This window comes from Leishmania major, chromosome 17 (assembly GCF_000002725.2).
Source record: "Leishmania major strain Friedlin complete genome, chromosome 17".
In the NCBI taxonomy this organism is placed as follows: Eukaryota; Euglenozoa; class Kinetoplastea; order Trypanosomatida; family Trypanosomatidae; genus Leishmania; species Leishmania major.
Window position 1 is genome coordinate 95,801 of NC_007258.2, and position 16,227 is coordinate 112,027.

At 60.6% G+C, this 16,227-nt stretch overlaps 5 protein-coding genes across 5 annotated transcripts; all 5 read right to left on the bottom strand.

The window, feature by feature from the left end:
• Positions 1-273: 273 nt before the first annotated feature.
• LMJF_17_0110 (conserved hypothetical protein) lies at positions 274-1,854 on the bottom strand (the record flags this gene model as incomplete). Its single annotated transcript, XM_001682219.1, has 1 exon — positions 274-1,854. One exon carries the CDS (start codon positions 1,852-1,854, stop codon positions 274-276), a length of 1,581 nt encoding a protein of 526 aa, XP_001682271.1.
• Positions 1,855-3,712: 1,858 nt separating this feature from the next.
• Positions 3,713-4,666, bottom strand: LMJF_17_0120 (conserved hypothetical protein; the record flags this gene model as incomplete). The annotated part of the gene is made up of 1 exon (XM_001682220.1): positions 3,713-4,666. One exon carries the CDS (start codon positions 4,664-4,666, stop codon positions 3,713-3,715), a length of 954 nt encoding a protein of 317 aa, XP_001682272.1.
• A 1,707-nt stretch (positions 4,667-6,373) lies between these two features.
• On the bottom strand, positions 6,374-8,980 carry LMJF_17_0130 (hypothetical protein; the record flags this gene model as incomplete). Its single annotated transcript, XM_001682221.1, has 1 exon — positions 6,374-8,980. One exon carries the CDS (start codon positions 8,978-8,980, stop codon positions 6,374-6,376), a length of 2,607 nt encoding a protein of 868 aa, XP_001682273.1.
• A 2,032-nt stretch (positions 8,981-11,012) lies between these two features.
• Positions 11,013-12,284, bottom strand: LMJF_17_0140 (putative peptidase t; the record flags this gene model as incomplete). Its single annotated transcript, XM_001682222.1, has 1 exon — positions 11,013-12,284. One exon carries the CDS (start codon positions 12,282-12,284, stop codon positions 11,013-11,015), a length of 1,272 nt encoding a protein of 423 aa, XP_001682274.1.
• Positions 12,285-13,876: 1,592 nt separating this feature from the next.
• On the bottom strand, positions 13,877-15,997 carry LMJF_17_0150 (conserved hypothetical protein; the record flags this gene model as incomplete). The annotated part of the gene is made up of 1 exon (XM_001682223.1): positions 13,877-15,997. The coding sequence occupies one exon, from the start codon at positions 15,995-15,997 to the stop codon at positions 13,877-13,879; it is 2,121 nt and encodes a 706-aa protein (XP_001682275.1).
• Positions 15,998-16,227: the final 230 nt, after the last annotated feature.

Consider the following 16,227-nt stretch of genomic DNA (forward strand, 5'->3'; position numbering starts at 1 on the left):
TGTGTGTGTGTGTGTGTGTGTGTGTGTGTGTGTGTGGAGGGGGGGGAAGAGGAGAGGAGAGGGGCGGGAGGGGGGCACCCTTTTACGCTCTGGTGCGTGGCTACACTAGCACAAGAGAAACAGGGCGCTGAAAAGAAAACACGCACCGAGGGAAGGACACGCAAACCAGAAGGAGCGACGGGTTAGCGGCCCATCAACAGCCGCTTCAGCGAAAACACGGTGAACCGAATGCATACATGTACGCATATGCATGGGTGAGGTAAGAGAGGGCCATCACAGCGGGCCAGTCTCCAGCCTCGCCCTCTCCCGTCTCTCCGTGCCGTCTACCCGGTCACGCCATCCGGCATCACGCCAGCTCGCGACAGCAGAAAGATGCTCTCGCAATTCGCGAATGCGGGCGTCGATTCGCACAATCACCGTGTCCGTCTCACGCAACGCGCCGCTGCTCCCCTCCACCAGCGAGGACCGCTCTGTCTCCAGACGATGAAGCTCGCGACTGGTGCGCTCCACAACGTCGCGAAGGGTTTCCTTGTGCGCTGGTTGAAGCAGCGCAGTAGTCGCAGCTCCAACATTCGAGGACGGGGTCGATGATGACGAAGCGGCGGTGCCACTGCCCGACGGCCCCTCGCGATCCTCGCGGCCTGCGTGGGACGGTGGCCGCTGCGAAACTGATGTCGGTAGAGGCGGCGGTGAAGCGCTCTCTGCGTGACGGCGCAGTTGCTCCCGTCGGCGTGCCAGTGCTGCCGTCAGCCTTCTGTTCTGCTCCTCTAGCTCGCGGCACCGCTGCTGAGCTGCAGCCATGTCTGACGCATGCCGCTGCGCTTGCCTGTCTAGCTGCAGCTGGTGCTCGGTTTCCCACTGAGTGCGCAGCTGCTCCACCGAGAAAGACGAGGATGCAGGCCCACCCATTGCAGTAGCAGTGGTGCCGCCGCTAGCGGAGCCAGGGGATGCCAACTGCTGCGTACGGTACCGACTGAAGGCCTCATAGAGGGACAAGTACTCCTGCTGCGCCAGCCGCTGTCTCTCATCTGCACGCCGCGCCTGCGCCTCCGCCGCCTTCACCCTTTCCTCCAGTAGTCGTGCGCGGTGAGCAATGGTGTCGTTGGCCAGCCGCACCTGCGCCCGCACCTCATCCTCGACACGCTGCTGTGCGTCGAGTAGCTGTTGCCGCATGCGCCGCACGTCCTTTTCCATGTCAGACACATGCTGTTGCTGCTCTGCCAGGCGCGTCTCCACTGCCTGCACCGCCTCCTCGCGAAGCGCCACTGCTGTGGTGCGCTGCTGCAGAGCCACCCGCGCCTCCCTCTCCCGTCGCTTCACGAGTCGCTCGAGATCCGCGAATGCAACGCTTCTCTGCTTCTCGAGCTCTTTGCGGAAGCGGTCTGCTTGCACGGCTTTCCACAGCTCTAGGTCCCAAGCCGCACGGTACTCGACCGTGTCGCGAACGTCATGCGCTGCCGCTGCAACCGGCGTCGCCGACTCTGCGGAAAGGGGAGGAGTATTGCCCGCGGCGACGAAGCGGGCTGCGGCAGGGCGTGAGAATGATTTCACGCCGGATGCTGCCGCAGCACTTCCTCTCTTCAACGGAGTGTCTGGAAGCGACGAGCTGCGTCCTGCGACTGTCAAAGAAGGTTCTCGAGATCGCGGATTCGTGTGCGTCGACGTCGCGTGCCCGTGAGAACCGCCGTCAGGGAGCAGGACACGCTGCGAGGAACCCCGTCGTCGCGCTCCAGTACGGTCACCGTCATCATCGCTGCCACGGCTACTGCCGCCGTTGCCACTACCGCTACCCGTCATCCCCGAAGAAGCCCGGCGGCTGCCGTCGGAGCCGTTCTCGGCGCTCCCACTCATCATCACCTTCCCCACACACACACACACACATACACGCCTAAAGCGCACGCGGAGATGGTGCGCCTCTTTCAGCGCGTGGCGGTGCTCTCGGGGGCTCGACAAACCAACGTGGTCGCACCCCCCCCACCCCAAACAAGAACACAGGCGATAAACCGGCGGAGGGAAAGTTGGCGGGCAGCGGGGACTGAGTGGCGCTGGACCGGCAGGAAGCGAGAGCAGAAGCCGCGGAGATACACCAGCGAAGGCGGGCGGGGCGGGGGGAGGGGAGGGGAGAGGATGTGGCTGAGCAAAACAAAAACAAGGAGTGCGACGGAAAGAACAGAAAAAAGGTCCCGAAGAGTGTACACACGCGCACGAGCCCGCTTGTGCCTTTGCCGCGGAATGGTGGTACAGGTCTATGGAAAGGAGAGGAGAGGAGAGGAGGTACAGATGCTGTGGATGAGGAGCAGTAAGGCAAATCGCGCCAGTGCTGCGTCCGCGCCGGGGGAGGCCTGGAGAGGGATAAACAACCGAAGCCAAGAGTTAGTCGTAAGTGATAAGCCGCCGCTTCACCTTCGTTGCCTTCACACAGCGGAGATAGCTCGTCTCGGCAGTGGCGCGCGGAGTCGTGTAAGAGCACCGATCTTGATGCAAACGGGGAGAGAGGCAACGCGCACCCCCGCAAGCGCACCTCAAGGGGAGCGCAGCACAGCGTTACGGCACGATACCTTTCAACTCCTCCCTCCCTCTCCCTGTCTGCGTGAGAAGGCGGTCTTTTGAGGGGAGATAGATAAGTGAAGGAGGAGGTGCCGCGAGAATGTGTGCGTCCGCCCGTCCGTCTGCATATATATATATATATATATATGTTTATGTGTGTGTGTGTGCGGATGTCTGTGTGACGCCTTCTGATCTATGGGGCGCTTGCTAACAACACGCCCCGCGCGCCGCCGACGACATAGGGGTGGAGAGGGACGGAGAGAAGCAACGGAGAAGGGCCAATGTGGTCAAGGAGGGGAAGGTGAGGAGCAGCATCATGCATGTGACAGCAAGGGTCGGGACGGAGGTGGCAGAGGCGTGTTACCCCTGTACGTGAGACTCGATGGCATTTCAGAGACGGGTGTGGTCCGCTGCCATCTGCGAAGGAGAGTCTTCGCACTTCGCGCACTTCACAACGAACGAAACACCGGAGAGCCCCTTACCCAAACACCTGTACGACAAAGAAAGGAATCGCGCTCGCCATTGTACGGCTGACGTACCTTTGGTGCCTTCTCGCGCACGTACGCCCATGCCTATTTCTATGTGGGGTCCCGCGCGCGTGCACTCTCTTTGTGGAAGCGGCGGTACGCCAGCACGCCCCAGCACAAGCGCACGCACAGAGCAGCATTGGGACGCCCACTTTGATGGTCAGCCAGCCACGCGCACGCAAGGAAGGTCCGATGGCAACGGCTGTGAAGCATCGAGATGTAGTAGGAGGGGATAGACATGCCGTGCGTTACTTGCTAACCACCGACTCGCCCCGGGCCATATCGTCGTCGCTTCTGCAGCTGCGTTGCTCCTCATGCACGTTGAGCTCGCCGCCTTTAGATGTGTTGCGCATTGCCTTACGTTACAGCAACATACACGGACACGTTCCTGCACCCAGAGCAGCTCGACCGAAAGACTGACAGAGAGGGCAGACAGGCAGACAGTGGGGGATGGGACAAAGTCGTGTAGTCGTGAAAGGGAGAGGGGAAGCGCGGACCGGGGACCGCAACACTCGTGCAGCCGCACCACACCACACAAACAGTTCTGCTGATCACAACAAGCAACCAGAAAAAAAAATACGCTAAACCAATGACGGAGAGGGAGGGAGGGGCCCACGTACACGTATAAAGGGGCAGCCCTAGGCCTCTCGCTGCAAGTAGGCATCCAAGGCCGACAGCATGGCAGTGCCGGCGTACATGCGGCGCAGCGTCTCGGCCGCGTACGTGCGCAGGTCCTGCGTCTGCATCAGCACCGCCTCGTCCTCGATCTTCTTGACGCCGGACTGGTGCTGCCGCAGCATTTCGTTTGCCACCTGCCACAAACCGTACGCCGCCCGCGAGTTGTTCTGCTGCGAGTTGAAGAGCAGCGACTGCGAGTACTCGATGACGCAGCGCGGCAGATCACGCTTCATGTAGTACAGCTCCCCGAGGCGCACGTGAGCAAAGTAGGACTCGTTGTCAAACAGAAGACACTCCTCCGCATAGAATATGGCTTTGTCCGTGTTGCCGAGGAGGTAGTGGAGGTTGCTCAGTTCCCGATAGGTCGGCAAGGCGTCGCCGCGGTGCACCTCTACGTATGTGTGCTGCTTATCATCCTCGTCCGTGTACACGAGGTCTTCCTCGAGGACACGAATGGCCTCCTTGTAGTGGCCGTTGCTCTTGTAGATAGCGCTCAGCCGCTGCACACAGAAGTCGTTTGTTGGCATGTCCTTCAGCACCTGCTCGTAAAGCTTCTTCGCCTCCGGGATCTTGCCTTGCGCCTCCAGGCACAGGCCGCGCAGGTGGCTGACACGAACAGACTTCTTGCCGAAACGGCTCTCTAGCAAGTTCAGGTACATGGTAGCGTTCTCGATACGACCGCACTCGAGGGAGGCGATCAGCACCTGCTCGTACACGTCGTACAGCTCGCTAGACGACAGCCCACTCGACCCGCCAGCCAGCAGGTCCGTGGCTAAGAAAAGCATCTTGTTGGCATTTCGTGCCCCGCTAGAGCGGTAGTCCTGTAGCAGCATAATTTTCTGCTGCCTCGACAGCTGCTTGAGGTCGACAGGCGTCAACGACTGCAGGGATAGGTGAGGCTCAGCGCCAGACATAATGTTCGCGAGAGGGGGTGGGGACAGTGGCCAGTAATCAGCCGATGACTGCGAGAGTTCGTGTAAGAGTGTGAATATCGAAAATTAGTTTGCGAATAATCCCTGTTCCCTCGCCACCGGGAGAAGAAGAAAGCGGGAGGGAGACGGCGAAAGGGAAGAAGTTGCAACGCGGCCATGGGCGAGTCAGCACATCCGTCTCCATCGATCCGACCTCCGGCGGCTGCGTGTGCGTGTGTGTGCGTGTGTGTGCGGTCGGGCCGCCTACACCGAGGCCATGCCGGCAGGAGTCGAGCGTGTCTGTCATACAAGAGCACAGACACGCGCGTACGCCGGTGCGCACGCACAGGCGAGAGTGCGGCACTACACGCCATTCCAGCGTACGGTGCCACCGAGTGGGGACACGCAGGGGGCCCGGGGGGCGAGACCTACATTCTGGGCGTACGGACAGAAGACATAACGGGAGACAAGGAGCTGTGCGGTCACCGTCGCCCATCCGCGGCCAACACGGCAACAGGAAGGCGCACTCACAGGCAGAGCAAAGAGCGCGCCGCCACTGGGCAGCGGGGAGGGCGGGCCCCATCGTCCACCCGATCTCGTCGCACCGCCGTGTCGCGAGGAATGCGTGCGAACGTGAATGAATGAAGTACACAAAGGACGGAATAAGTATGGTGCCCGCAGGGACTCGCGCCCACTCGCTTGCCAGCGCAGAGCAGGACATCAGACGCGAGGGTGCCGAGAGTCAGCGAGCGAGAGTTGGTCGCCAGCGCTCCCTCTCCAAGGCGCGCCGTCAGCATCACCATACATTGGCGTATGCGTGCACAACCTACGTTCAGGTGGGCTCTGGCAGGCACACAAAACACGCACAGGGCTGAAGAAATGAGGAGGCGGATAGACACGCGTCCAGGCGTGTTGATGGCGGCGCGAGGCCGCATCTACAACAAGACAGAAAGAGCGAAGAGGCAACAGCACATGCGCGCACACAAGTGGAGCGGGCCAGTCCGCGGACGAGAGAGCGGGCCGGAGCGAAAGGGTCTTGACGGAAACAGAGTGGGATGCTTGTACCGCACTCGACTCCACCCCACTTGTAGGAGCGGCGACATCCGCGGGGTCGAAGTCGCGCGCGCACACACGCTGAAGCGCAGCCCCCTAAAGTGTCTCGCCCGCTCTCTCCAGGGAATCATACCTCTGTAGTCTCCATGCGTGCATGCGTCAGGTGACCAGGGCCGCGCGTGCGGACACTGCCCAGGGAGACTGTCTTGCACGTCTCTCTGTGCCTACCTCTCTGTGTCGGTCTGCACTTGTGTCCTTGCATGCCATCGCGCATGTGTGTAGCCCATCATACGCAGCAGTGGAGCAGGACGCACCGAAGAAAGAGATACGAGGAATTAGGGGACAACGAGAAGGGCGGAAAGGGAGGACATCAAGAACATGTGCAGGCGCCATTTACCTCCTCATGCGCGCGCAAGCGCCGAAGAAGAGGTGCGCGTTTGCGCGTAAGACAACAGAGACGAAGTTGTGTGGTGCACGTACAACACGGCAAAGGCTGGGCAGAAGGGACGTGGGAGCGAGCAGAGAAGGCTTACGGCGAGGAAGGCAAAAGCCTGTGATGCAGAGAATCACCTGACCCCCACCACCACCACCACCACCACCGGAACTCCTTGTCTCTTTGAAGGGCACGCAGGCACAAGCACACGAGCACTTCTCCCATCACTCCCATCGGGTCATCAAGGAGAGCTTGCCCTTCTCCGTCACCGTGACGCAGCGGTTCACCATGCGCTGACGGTCGGCCAGCCACTCGCGATACTCCCGATGTCGACGCCGCCGACGCAAAATCTGCGCGGCATCCTGCGAGTCCACTTCCTCACCAAAGGGGTGCCGTAAGGGGTGGCCGCGGCGCCCCTCTCCTACGAGGCCTTCAGAGACATCGTCCAAGGTGGGGCGGCGCACCAGCAGGCCCTCCGGCTGCGATGCCGACGTGCCACCAGCGCCACCGCCAGCCCCCGCCTGTTCCGCCTTCAGCGCAGCGTTCACCTCCCGCTGAAAAGCCGCCTGCTGCCGCTCCCGCTCTGCGGCGTCCTCGGCAGCCTTGCGGCGCAGTCGATCCGCCTTCTCCCGTCGGCGCTTGGCCAGGTTCGCCTCCCACACCGCCTTCCTCTTCAGCGCTGCGGCTTCCTCACGGGCGCGGAGCTGGCGCAGCCTTTCGTCCGCCTCATCCGGTGACGCGGAGGTGGTGCCGCGGGGGTGCGCGCCACTCCGCCCGCCACCCTGCTGCCGCCCTACCTCTGTGTCGGAGTCGTCACTGCCAAGCACCGGTAGCGGCGAAGACCCGTTCAGAATCTGGCGCACGTACGCCGGCCCCTCCATCGGCTCCTCCGCCGCCCGCAACGGGTAGTAGCGGTGGTCCAGTTGGAGGTAGTGTCTGTTGGGGATGCCGCCGCTGGCCGTGGCGGCCTGGACGGCATCCGGCACTTCCGTCACCTTCGCCCGCAGCGTGCTGAATTGGGCCGAGCTCATGGTGTACTGCATCGCACCGATGAAACTACCACTGGCCAAGAAACGCAGGAGGGCGTCGCTGTCGCTGGGGAAAAGAGGCAGCGCCTCCTTTCCAGACACCGGCTCGACGACCATCTGCGCATCGTCCATGTAGGCAGCTTTGAGAAGGTCGTATCGATTAATTGTGTGTATGCCGATGAACGGGTCACGGCGGCGCAGGCCGGTCTCCTCAGACGCGCCGGCGGCCGCCTGGTCGTCATCGCCGGCGGCAGCGGCAGCATCAGCCCTGTCGCCAGCGCCACCTTCACCGAAGCGCGACTGCAGAGGCACCAAGATGAGAACCGATGGCACCTGCGACACATGCAGTCCGTCCGCCACCGCCGGCAGCTGCTCAGCATCTAGCCAAAACACGTCGCACCGCATGGTCGGCGTCCAAGAACGCTCGACGCGGCTGCGCGCCTTCGACCCTTTCACCAATGTCGTTGTATTGTAGAGCACCGTTGTGCTCTGCAGCCGGCGCGCTAGAGCGGCTGCGACCTCGAGGTGGTGGTGGAACCACATGTCGTCACTCTCGCGCAGCACAAAGACAATTTTCAGTGCGTTCTGCAGCGCTTTCAACTCGTGCAGGAGGTGCACAGCTGAGTCGATCCTGCGAAGAGGGCTCGTGGTCTTGAAGGCATTCATCGCCTGGCGCCAGTTCTGCAGCTGTGCGTTTTCGGCACGGACCGACGCCGCACAGGCAGCGCGCCATGCTGCCGAGTCAGCAGTCACCTCTGCCAGCTCGGTAACGGTGCCGGTGGACTGCGGTGGAGATAGATCTGGGACAGCTGCCACAAATCCAGCAGATGTAGAGCCGTTCAAGTATGCCGCAACAGTGCTGGACCACGGGGCCATTGTGAAGGTGTGCTCTGCGCGTAGACCCCATGCCGCAGCCACCTCCGCCGACTCCGTCACCAGCGTCAGCACCGCGTTACCAGCTTGTGTGGCGATAGAAGAAAGAGCGGCGAGCACCTCCTCAGAACCGTGCCTGGTAAGTCGCACGTAAACCATCGACACGAATGCCGGGAGGACAGAGCGGGACTCGCTTGCCTCGACAGCGTCGCGGACAAGTCGGAGCGTGTCGTGCACCTCGGCCGGGCTGAAGACGAACTGGAGACTTGGTATAAGGTGAAAGGTGACGGGGTCGACGTAGCGGGCTGGCAGCTCACTCAGCGCCCAGGAACGCAGCTCGAAGTAGCTGGCGCTCGCCAGCGGCGTCGTCGAGTACAGCACTGGTGCCTGGAAGGGGCTGGCCGAGATGATGGAGCCGGGCGCCACCTGCACCTTTGCAACGCTGCCATGGAAGAGTGCCAGCGTAGGTAGGTGGCTGGCACCTATGAGCAACAACTCTATAAGGCGGCGCTCGGTGGCACTCGTCGGTATCACGTACTCGTGCACCCGCAGCACCGATGACGGTACGTCGGTTGCGATCTGTCGCACCTTTGCGCGCAGGGCAGCAAGAGTGGAGGAATGGCCAGCACTGCTCTCTGTGAAGAGGATGAGCACGGGGTGTGTGGGAAGCCGCGACACCGAGGGTGTACAGCTGCCCTCCTCGCCCTCCCCAGTAGTGATGCAAAAGCTGCCCGCCAGCACGTCCAGCAGCGATGCAGCTGCGGGAAGAGTAAAGGGGTGCTCGGTGAAAGCGGTCGAGGCAGAGGGAGGTGCAGTTACCGCATCCCCGTCGTATCCGCGCGCCGGCGCCCCATGGAGCAGAAGCATGACGGCAACAACAACAAAAAGAGGAGCGTCCAGCACCGATCGAGGCGGCAGCAGTGCGCGCATCCGCCGCGGTGGGCTTGACGAGGCCATTTCAGCCAAGAGAGAGGGAGGGAGACGCACACGCGTCTAACGGCGAGGCTGTGGTGTGCAGAGACGGGGGCGCTACACGGGTAGTATAGGGAAGAGAGAAGAAGAAGGAGTCAGGGTGGGGGCCGATCCGATTCTGCAAGAACAGCGCCGTAACAGCGTGCGAATTTTTTTTCTCGAGAGAGAGAAGGGAGGGAGGGAGCGAGTGATACCCACGATAGAGAAAGGTGGTTCCTGCAAAGAAGCGTCACAAAGGTGCTTGTGTGTGGGAGAGGGTGAGTAAGGGTCGAGTAGTCCCTGGAAAGTGTGGGCATGGAGGGGGAGTGCATCGCAGGTGTGTTGAGGGAGGGAAAGTATGGAGGAGATAGCGAGGTAGCGAAGACCACACGTGCAGCAGGGAGAAGGCTGTGCGTGCAGATCGGCTGTAGCGGCACTTAGCAGTCGCGTGAGCAAGCCTCAGGAGGCACTGCAGTAGGCGCTGCAGCCGTGGTGGCATCTCCCCACCTTGTCATCCATTATTGCTTTCTTTGAGTTGTTGTGTATGTTGCATGCGCATGTGTGAACACAGTGCGCCACCCACCTCAGTCCGCGCCCTTTTTCCGGCTCCCCCCATGAAGGGGTGTTCGTAGAAGAGAAGGGTGGCGAAGAGGATGAGGAGAGAGGGAGAGAGAGAGAGAGAGACGATAAGGAGGCAGCACGGAAGAGACAAAAGGAAAAAGAATACGTTAGCCGTCCATCGAGATACGCACACCAACATATATGTGTGCACATTCCCGCGAGAGAGGGGAGGGGGATAAAGAGAGCAGGCCAGCATGGGCATTTCAAGTTTCCGTGAGTGCGGTCAGGTGGAGAAGCGAGAGAGGGACAAGGAGGCGGAGAGGAGACGAAAGCCCGTGTGACACATCTACCCATGGGCGCGCATCTCGCCTATGCGTACGCTCATGCGTCTCGGTGTGTGCACCTTTTCGCTGCGGGTTGAAGCGCACAAGCGTGTGTGCGTGTGTGTGTGTGTGCACGGAGGCAGATGAGTGGGCTATTCCTGAGCATGTGTCCCTGCGCATGTCTGTGAGCTTCATTAGCCGCGCCGTGCCACCCCACCCCCGAAGTCCCGTTTTGCGTGTACAGAGGTACCTACCTATGCCCCCATAGCTGCGTCACGAACTTGATCCCCTTCCCACCAGCACCACCCCCCGTGGATCCCATGCGCACATACAAGGCCAAACAAAGCGACGAAAGTTCGCCCCGTGAAGATATGTGCATACATGCATACGCACACACGTATACATATACACATATATACACATACACACACACACACACACAGATGTATATATATACATATATATATATATATATATATATATAGGTATATCACATAAATGTATGCATATATGTGATATACGCAACGACAACAACAAAAACAACGGAAGAAGAGACACGCGGCCAAGCGAAGAAAGCAGAAGAAAAGAATTCTGACAGAGATGAACGGACGAGCGAGTGGAAAGAGACACACAGAGGTACGCAGAGAGGCAGAAGGGGGGAGGGGGTGAACACGGATAGGAAACGCGGTGATGGGCGTGTCCGCCTTCCGTGGGCGAGGGATACGCAACGCACTGAACACATGTGCTTCTCTGCTGGTACATGCGCGTTGTCTACGTCGCTCGGTACGCCCCCGCCTTTCGTTGGCATGGTACCTGCCACCCCTTCTCCCGCGCTCTCGCAACGGTGACACGAAGCTGCCGGGCATTGCGTTTTCGCGTTACCCTCATTACTGCGACAGTGATAGATGCCGGACACGGAAATCTACAGCTGTCACACGTAGACCCGCGCCCATCCATCCTCTCCGTTCATCGAGTACAACGCGTGGGGAAGAAGCGGATGGGGGCTCTGTGTTGGGCGAGTGGGACGTTCCCGGCGCAGATAGTCTGCGCACTAAGTACCCGCCTAGACGCCTGCGCGTCTGCCTGCGGTATTGCTTGTTGCTTGGGCGTGCTCTGCCTCAGCGCGCCTACAGCAAGGACGGCGTCTTCTCGCTCTTTTCAGCGCCGAGCAGGACGATGTTGCGGCACACCTCATACGCCTTCACGAAGGACGGGATGGGAAGGAACTCGAAGCAGGAGTGGAAGTTGTGCGCGCCAGTGAAAAAGTTGGGGGTGAGGAGGCCCTTCACGGAGAGCGCTGCGCCGTCCGTGCCCCCACGCATTGGGATAATGTTCGGCTTCACGCTCGCCTTCCTCATCGCCTCCAGCAGCAGATCAATCGCGGTGAAGTCACCCTTAAGCGAGTTCGCGATGTTAGCATACACGTCCTCAATCTCAATCTCCACCTTGCCGGTCGGGTACTTGGCCTGCACCTTCTTGGCCACATCGAGCATGTACGCTTTGCGGGCCGTGTATTTGGCGAGGTCGTGCTCGCGCACCATTGCCTCGAGCCTCGCCTGGGTGGTGTCGGCATCCATCTTCGCGAACCACCAGTACCCCTCGCGCAGCTCCGTGCACTCGGGCGTCTCCTCGCGGTTGAACTGGGAAATGAAGTCCACGGCCATCAGCAGCGGATTCACCATCACGCCCTTGGCCGACATCGGGTGCACCGAGACACCTGTAAACTTAATCGTGGCACTCGCGGCGTTGAAGCACTCGTACATCATCTCTCCCAGCTCGCAGCAGTCGAGCGTATAGGCAAAGTTGACGTTGAAGCGCGCCTTTACGTCGAGGTGCTTCGCGCCTACCAAGCCGATCTCCTCATCTGGCACAAAGCAAATGACGATGTCGCCGTGCTTCTCCTTACTGGAGTCGAGGTTGGCAACCATCTCTATCACCGACGCAATAGCGGCCTTGTCATCCGCGCCGAGCACGCTGGTGCCGTCGCTAAAAAGAATGTCCTGTCCAACGTACTTGCTCAGCTCTGCGTGCTCCCTCAGCCTCATCCAAATGTTCTTCTCCTCGTTTAGGCAGACATCACCGCCTGTGTAGCGAATCTTCTGAGCCTTCACATGCGGGCAGAGACCGCAGTCGAAAGTGTCGAGGTGGCAGATGAATCCGATGCGCGGAGCGCCAGGCACATTGCCCGGCTTCACCGCCGTCACCGTCGCATACTTGTCGCAGACGACGTTCTGCAGTTCCATCGCCTGAAGCTCCTTGGCGAGCAGCTCCGCCAGCACCTGCTGCCCGGGGGTGGATGGGATGCATTTGCCGAGGTTGCGGGGGTCGCTCTGGGTGGTGATAGCGGAGTAGCGGCGGAATCGCTGCTCCAGGCGGTGTTCGATCGGCGCGAGAGACATGGCTGCGGAGAGGCAGAGGGACGGCGGGGACGGAGAGACGAGGAGCGCAACAAGCCACAGTCGAGCACGCAGGCAGGGAAACGCGGATTCAAACAATTCTGACAAGCAAACAAAAGAAAAAACGAAGCAAGTGCGTTGCGAAGAGCTAGCGAGCTGATCATGTATACACCCATATGTAGATATGTGTATGTGTGTGTGCATATTTACGTATATATATATATATATATATGGAGCGCGATGGATGCCCATCCGTTGGCAGGCGATGGGAGGATGGTTGCGGAGGGGGAGGGGGGCAGCAGCAGACCCGAAGAGAGAGAAAAGGCAAAGAGAAGTAGTGAGGCAAGGTGGTTTGAGGAGGGGAAGACGGCGTGCGTGTGCCCACATTCGTGTGATCGAAATGGGCCACCAACACGTCACGCCGTCCGCGCGATTCAGAGGAGAGGCGAGGATGCTCAGCACATCACAAAGTCGACGCACTGTGAGAGAGAAAGAATGAAAGAGAGGCTGCAGAGACAATGGCGGCAACGATATCGAATAACACGTTTGCTCGTCTTACGTTGCGTCTCTGGCTTTGCCTCTCTCTCTTTGAAAGGCGGAAGTGCTGCCGCAATCATCTCCGTGTGAACCATCCGTGCCGATGACGTGCGCCACATCGCGCACAAGAAGGGAGACAACACTGAGAAAGGGCTCTGCACCCTTCTTCGTCTCTTTCAAGTGCACCGTCCGTTGCAGCACGACGCATGCATCTATATATATATATATATATATACATATATATATATAGATAGACAGATAGATAAATGGTGCAAGCACAGGGCAAAGGTCATGAGGTTCGAGGGAGGTTGTGTGTGTGTGTGTGTGGGGGGGGGGGGGGGGGGGGGGTAAGGAACAGAGGGCCGGAGTTGGAATGGACGTAAACGGCACACACGAGGACAAGAGTGCGCGCTCAAGCTGAACAGAGAAAGAGAACATCGGTGAGCAATGCGCGAGAGCGAGAGAGAGGTGAGGCGAGGCGAGAGGAGCACTGACGCTGAACTGCCTGGAATCCCTCCCACCCACTAAATCACCAAACGCCTTCGCTTTTCGTCTTCGCTAGTTTACATGAGTATAGTATACATGCCGGTAACACCATTCAGTGCACACAGATCGAAACAGAAAGACGCGCACTCGTCATTTGGGGAGCGGGGCGGCGGGGCGAGGGGCCAAGACCAAGAAATGCCCCCGCGAGAAAGAGGATCCGGCGGGGCCTCGTCGGCCAACGAAGGGGGAAGGGATCCGCGAACGCGCTGCGAAAGGCAGCGACGGAGCACAACTTCTGCACGCAAAATGAAAACCGATGATTAGCGTCGACCCGCTGCCTCATCCCACACCCCCACGAAGACGAGAACAGTCATGAGCGTCCGTGGAAAGGAGATCGGGGAAGGGGGGGAGCAGGGAGATGGCAAGAAGAGGGAAGGATGGACGACTGCCATGCAGCAACCGCACATACGCATGAAGCAGCCGGCGGCCAAGAACGAGCACATAAAAACTCCCCTACATCGAGCACACCTCCACACGCACGCGCATACGGAGACAAGGACACGGCATCTGCTTCAGTGCTCGATGACTTTGCGCACCTGCTCAATCGCCGATGTGTAAGTGCCGCGAAGCCCCTTCAGATACTGCGCCACATGCGGCGGCTGCGTTGCCGCGTTGTGCAGCGTCTGCGCCTCAGAGTCCTTTCTCGGGTCCGCCTGCGTCGCTGCCTCACGGCGGAAGTGCAGCGCGGCGGTCTGCGAGGAATGCGTACGCATCTGCATGAGATTGGCCAGCTTCAGTGCGTGTCGACGGAGATCCCACTCGTTCCAGAAGTAGTTGTGGTCGATGTAAGAGTCGATCTGCCCCGTCTGCGTGCCGCAGCTCTGCCTGTTCTCTTGCTCGTGCTGCGCATTTGCTAAGTCACTCCTCAGCCGCTCCACCACACGCGCCCCCTCCAAGTACAGCTCGCGCGGCAGCTCGGCGGCTCTCCCCATCACAAGAGTCAGGCATGGATCGGCGGCGTGGAAGACGTGCAGGCAGCCCTCCACGTACCGCCACGGATCAGCCGCAAAGGCGCGCATTGCAGCCGCGTCCGCAAAGATGAAGTAGAGTGGGCGCGCCAGAGCGACGCGGCGGACGCTGCCGCTCACCTCCATGCATCCCAACGACGTCTTCGACAGCGTGGGCGACGAAGGCTCTGACGGGACTTGGCCAGGTATCAGCAGCCCCGCGGTTGGACACCCGGCGAGGAGTTGAACGGGGCAGTAGCCTCGCATAGCGCACAGAGACTCGGGGTAAATCCGCGCCACGGTAGGGTCGACCGTGTGCAGCGGGAGGTCGGTGCGGTAGCGCACGTGAACACCAGGAGGAAGTCGCTGCCGCGTTGCGTCGGAGTCAAGCAGGGCACCGACCTCGGCAGCCAGGGCACTCGCAGAGGTGACAGGAGGTGCCGGTGCAGCCTCCGCGAGGGCGAGCGCTTCCTCTGCGGCGGTTCTGGGCAGCGTCGAGTCGTATCCAGCGGCGGACTCTGTTGCAACGCGCAGCAGCGTCGACCAAAGTGCAAGCTCACCAGCACAGCGCATGCCCGCCTCATACGCGTCAGCCAGCTCCATGAACTTGGGAAACACCACCTTCTTCGGAGCGGCCGCACCACGCGCGGTGGCAGCAGCGGCCGGTGAAGCGGCGGTGATCGCGGACGAGGATGCCTGCGCAGCTGCAGCCGCTTTGCTCACCGGCATCAACTGCCGCAGCGCAGCTAAAAGTGATGTGTATGGCTGCATGACGCGGCTATTCATGCACTCGCGGAGCTGCTGAAGACCGCACTGCACATGCCGGAGAACGTGCTGGACCAGAAGCAGGTGGTGGTACTCCTCCTTGAGCTGCTGATGGGCCGCGGCACCGAGAGGACAGGTCGGAGACACTAGCAGTGCACGCGTGAGGCGCACCCGTGGCTCCAGCTCAGCCACCGCCTCCTCCGCCTTTGCCTCAAGCTCCGCAAGCGGTGTGTCCACAGTGGTGGACAGCGACATCAAGTCCACGCCAGCGGTGCGGCCCGTCTCCTTCTGATAAAGCCGCAGTCCCCATGCGATGCGACGAAGCTGCCGCAGCTGGCCCGCCCGCTCCACGCGGTCCTGACGTAGGAACGCAGTCACCTGTGCACGAGGGAGGGCCGCGCTGACGGCGGAGAGAGTTTCGCTGTGGGAGGTGCCGCTGCTGCCGCTACCAGCCTTCGCCGCGGCCGACGCCAGTGAGCCAAGGCCACTGTAGTGGTGCACAAAGCAGACCGCGAGAGAGCTCCAGACTTGCTCGGCGCTCACCATCCCAGGTTCCATCGACATCAGTGCCCCCTCCAGCTGTACACGGATGGCCTCCTTCTTCACCTCTGCCTTGTGCTGCTGCTCTTCGCGAGACGTGCGCAGCGTGTCGCAGCGGACCTGCAAGGATAACGTGGAGAGGCTAGGGAGACTGCAGCGATGGAGAAGATAATCAAGCACGTCGTCTGCCAGGGCTTCGATATGAAGAACGCTCGCCGCCACATCACCGGCGTCATCAAATCGGGCACGCTCCTTCAGCAGCCAGAGACGCGTCAGCAGCGCTGCAAGGTCGACCGTGACGGCGGAGCCCATGGGGCGGTCCCCTGCCTGCTTGTGATAGCGAGCCACAATCTCTTGTGCCACCAGCGGTATGACGTCCATCGTGGTGGCAGGCGTGGTGTGTGCAGGGAGGAAAGAGATGGAGGGCTGCGAGGTGGGTACAGTGGCGATACCAAAGAGAACACAAAATAACAAGACTCGAGGCACGCAGATCCGCCTGCGCCTACTTTCAGTCGAAACTGAGCGGGTGATGCGAAAGGCGGGTAAGCGAAGCGCTTGTGTGCGCGGGGGATGGCGACGAGAGAGAGAGAAAGACAGTGAACGTGTGTGCG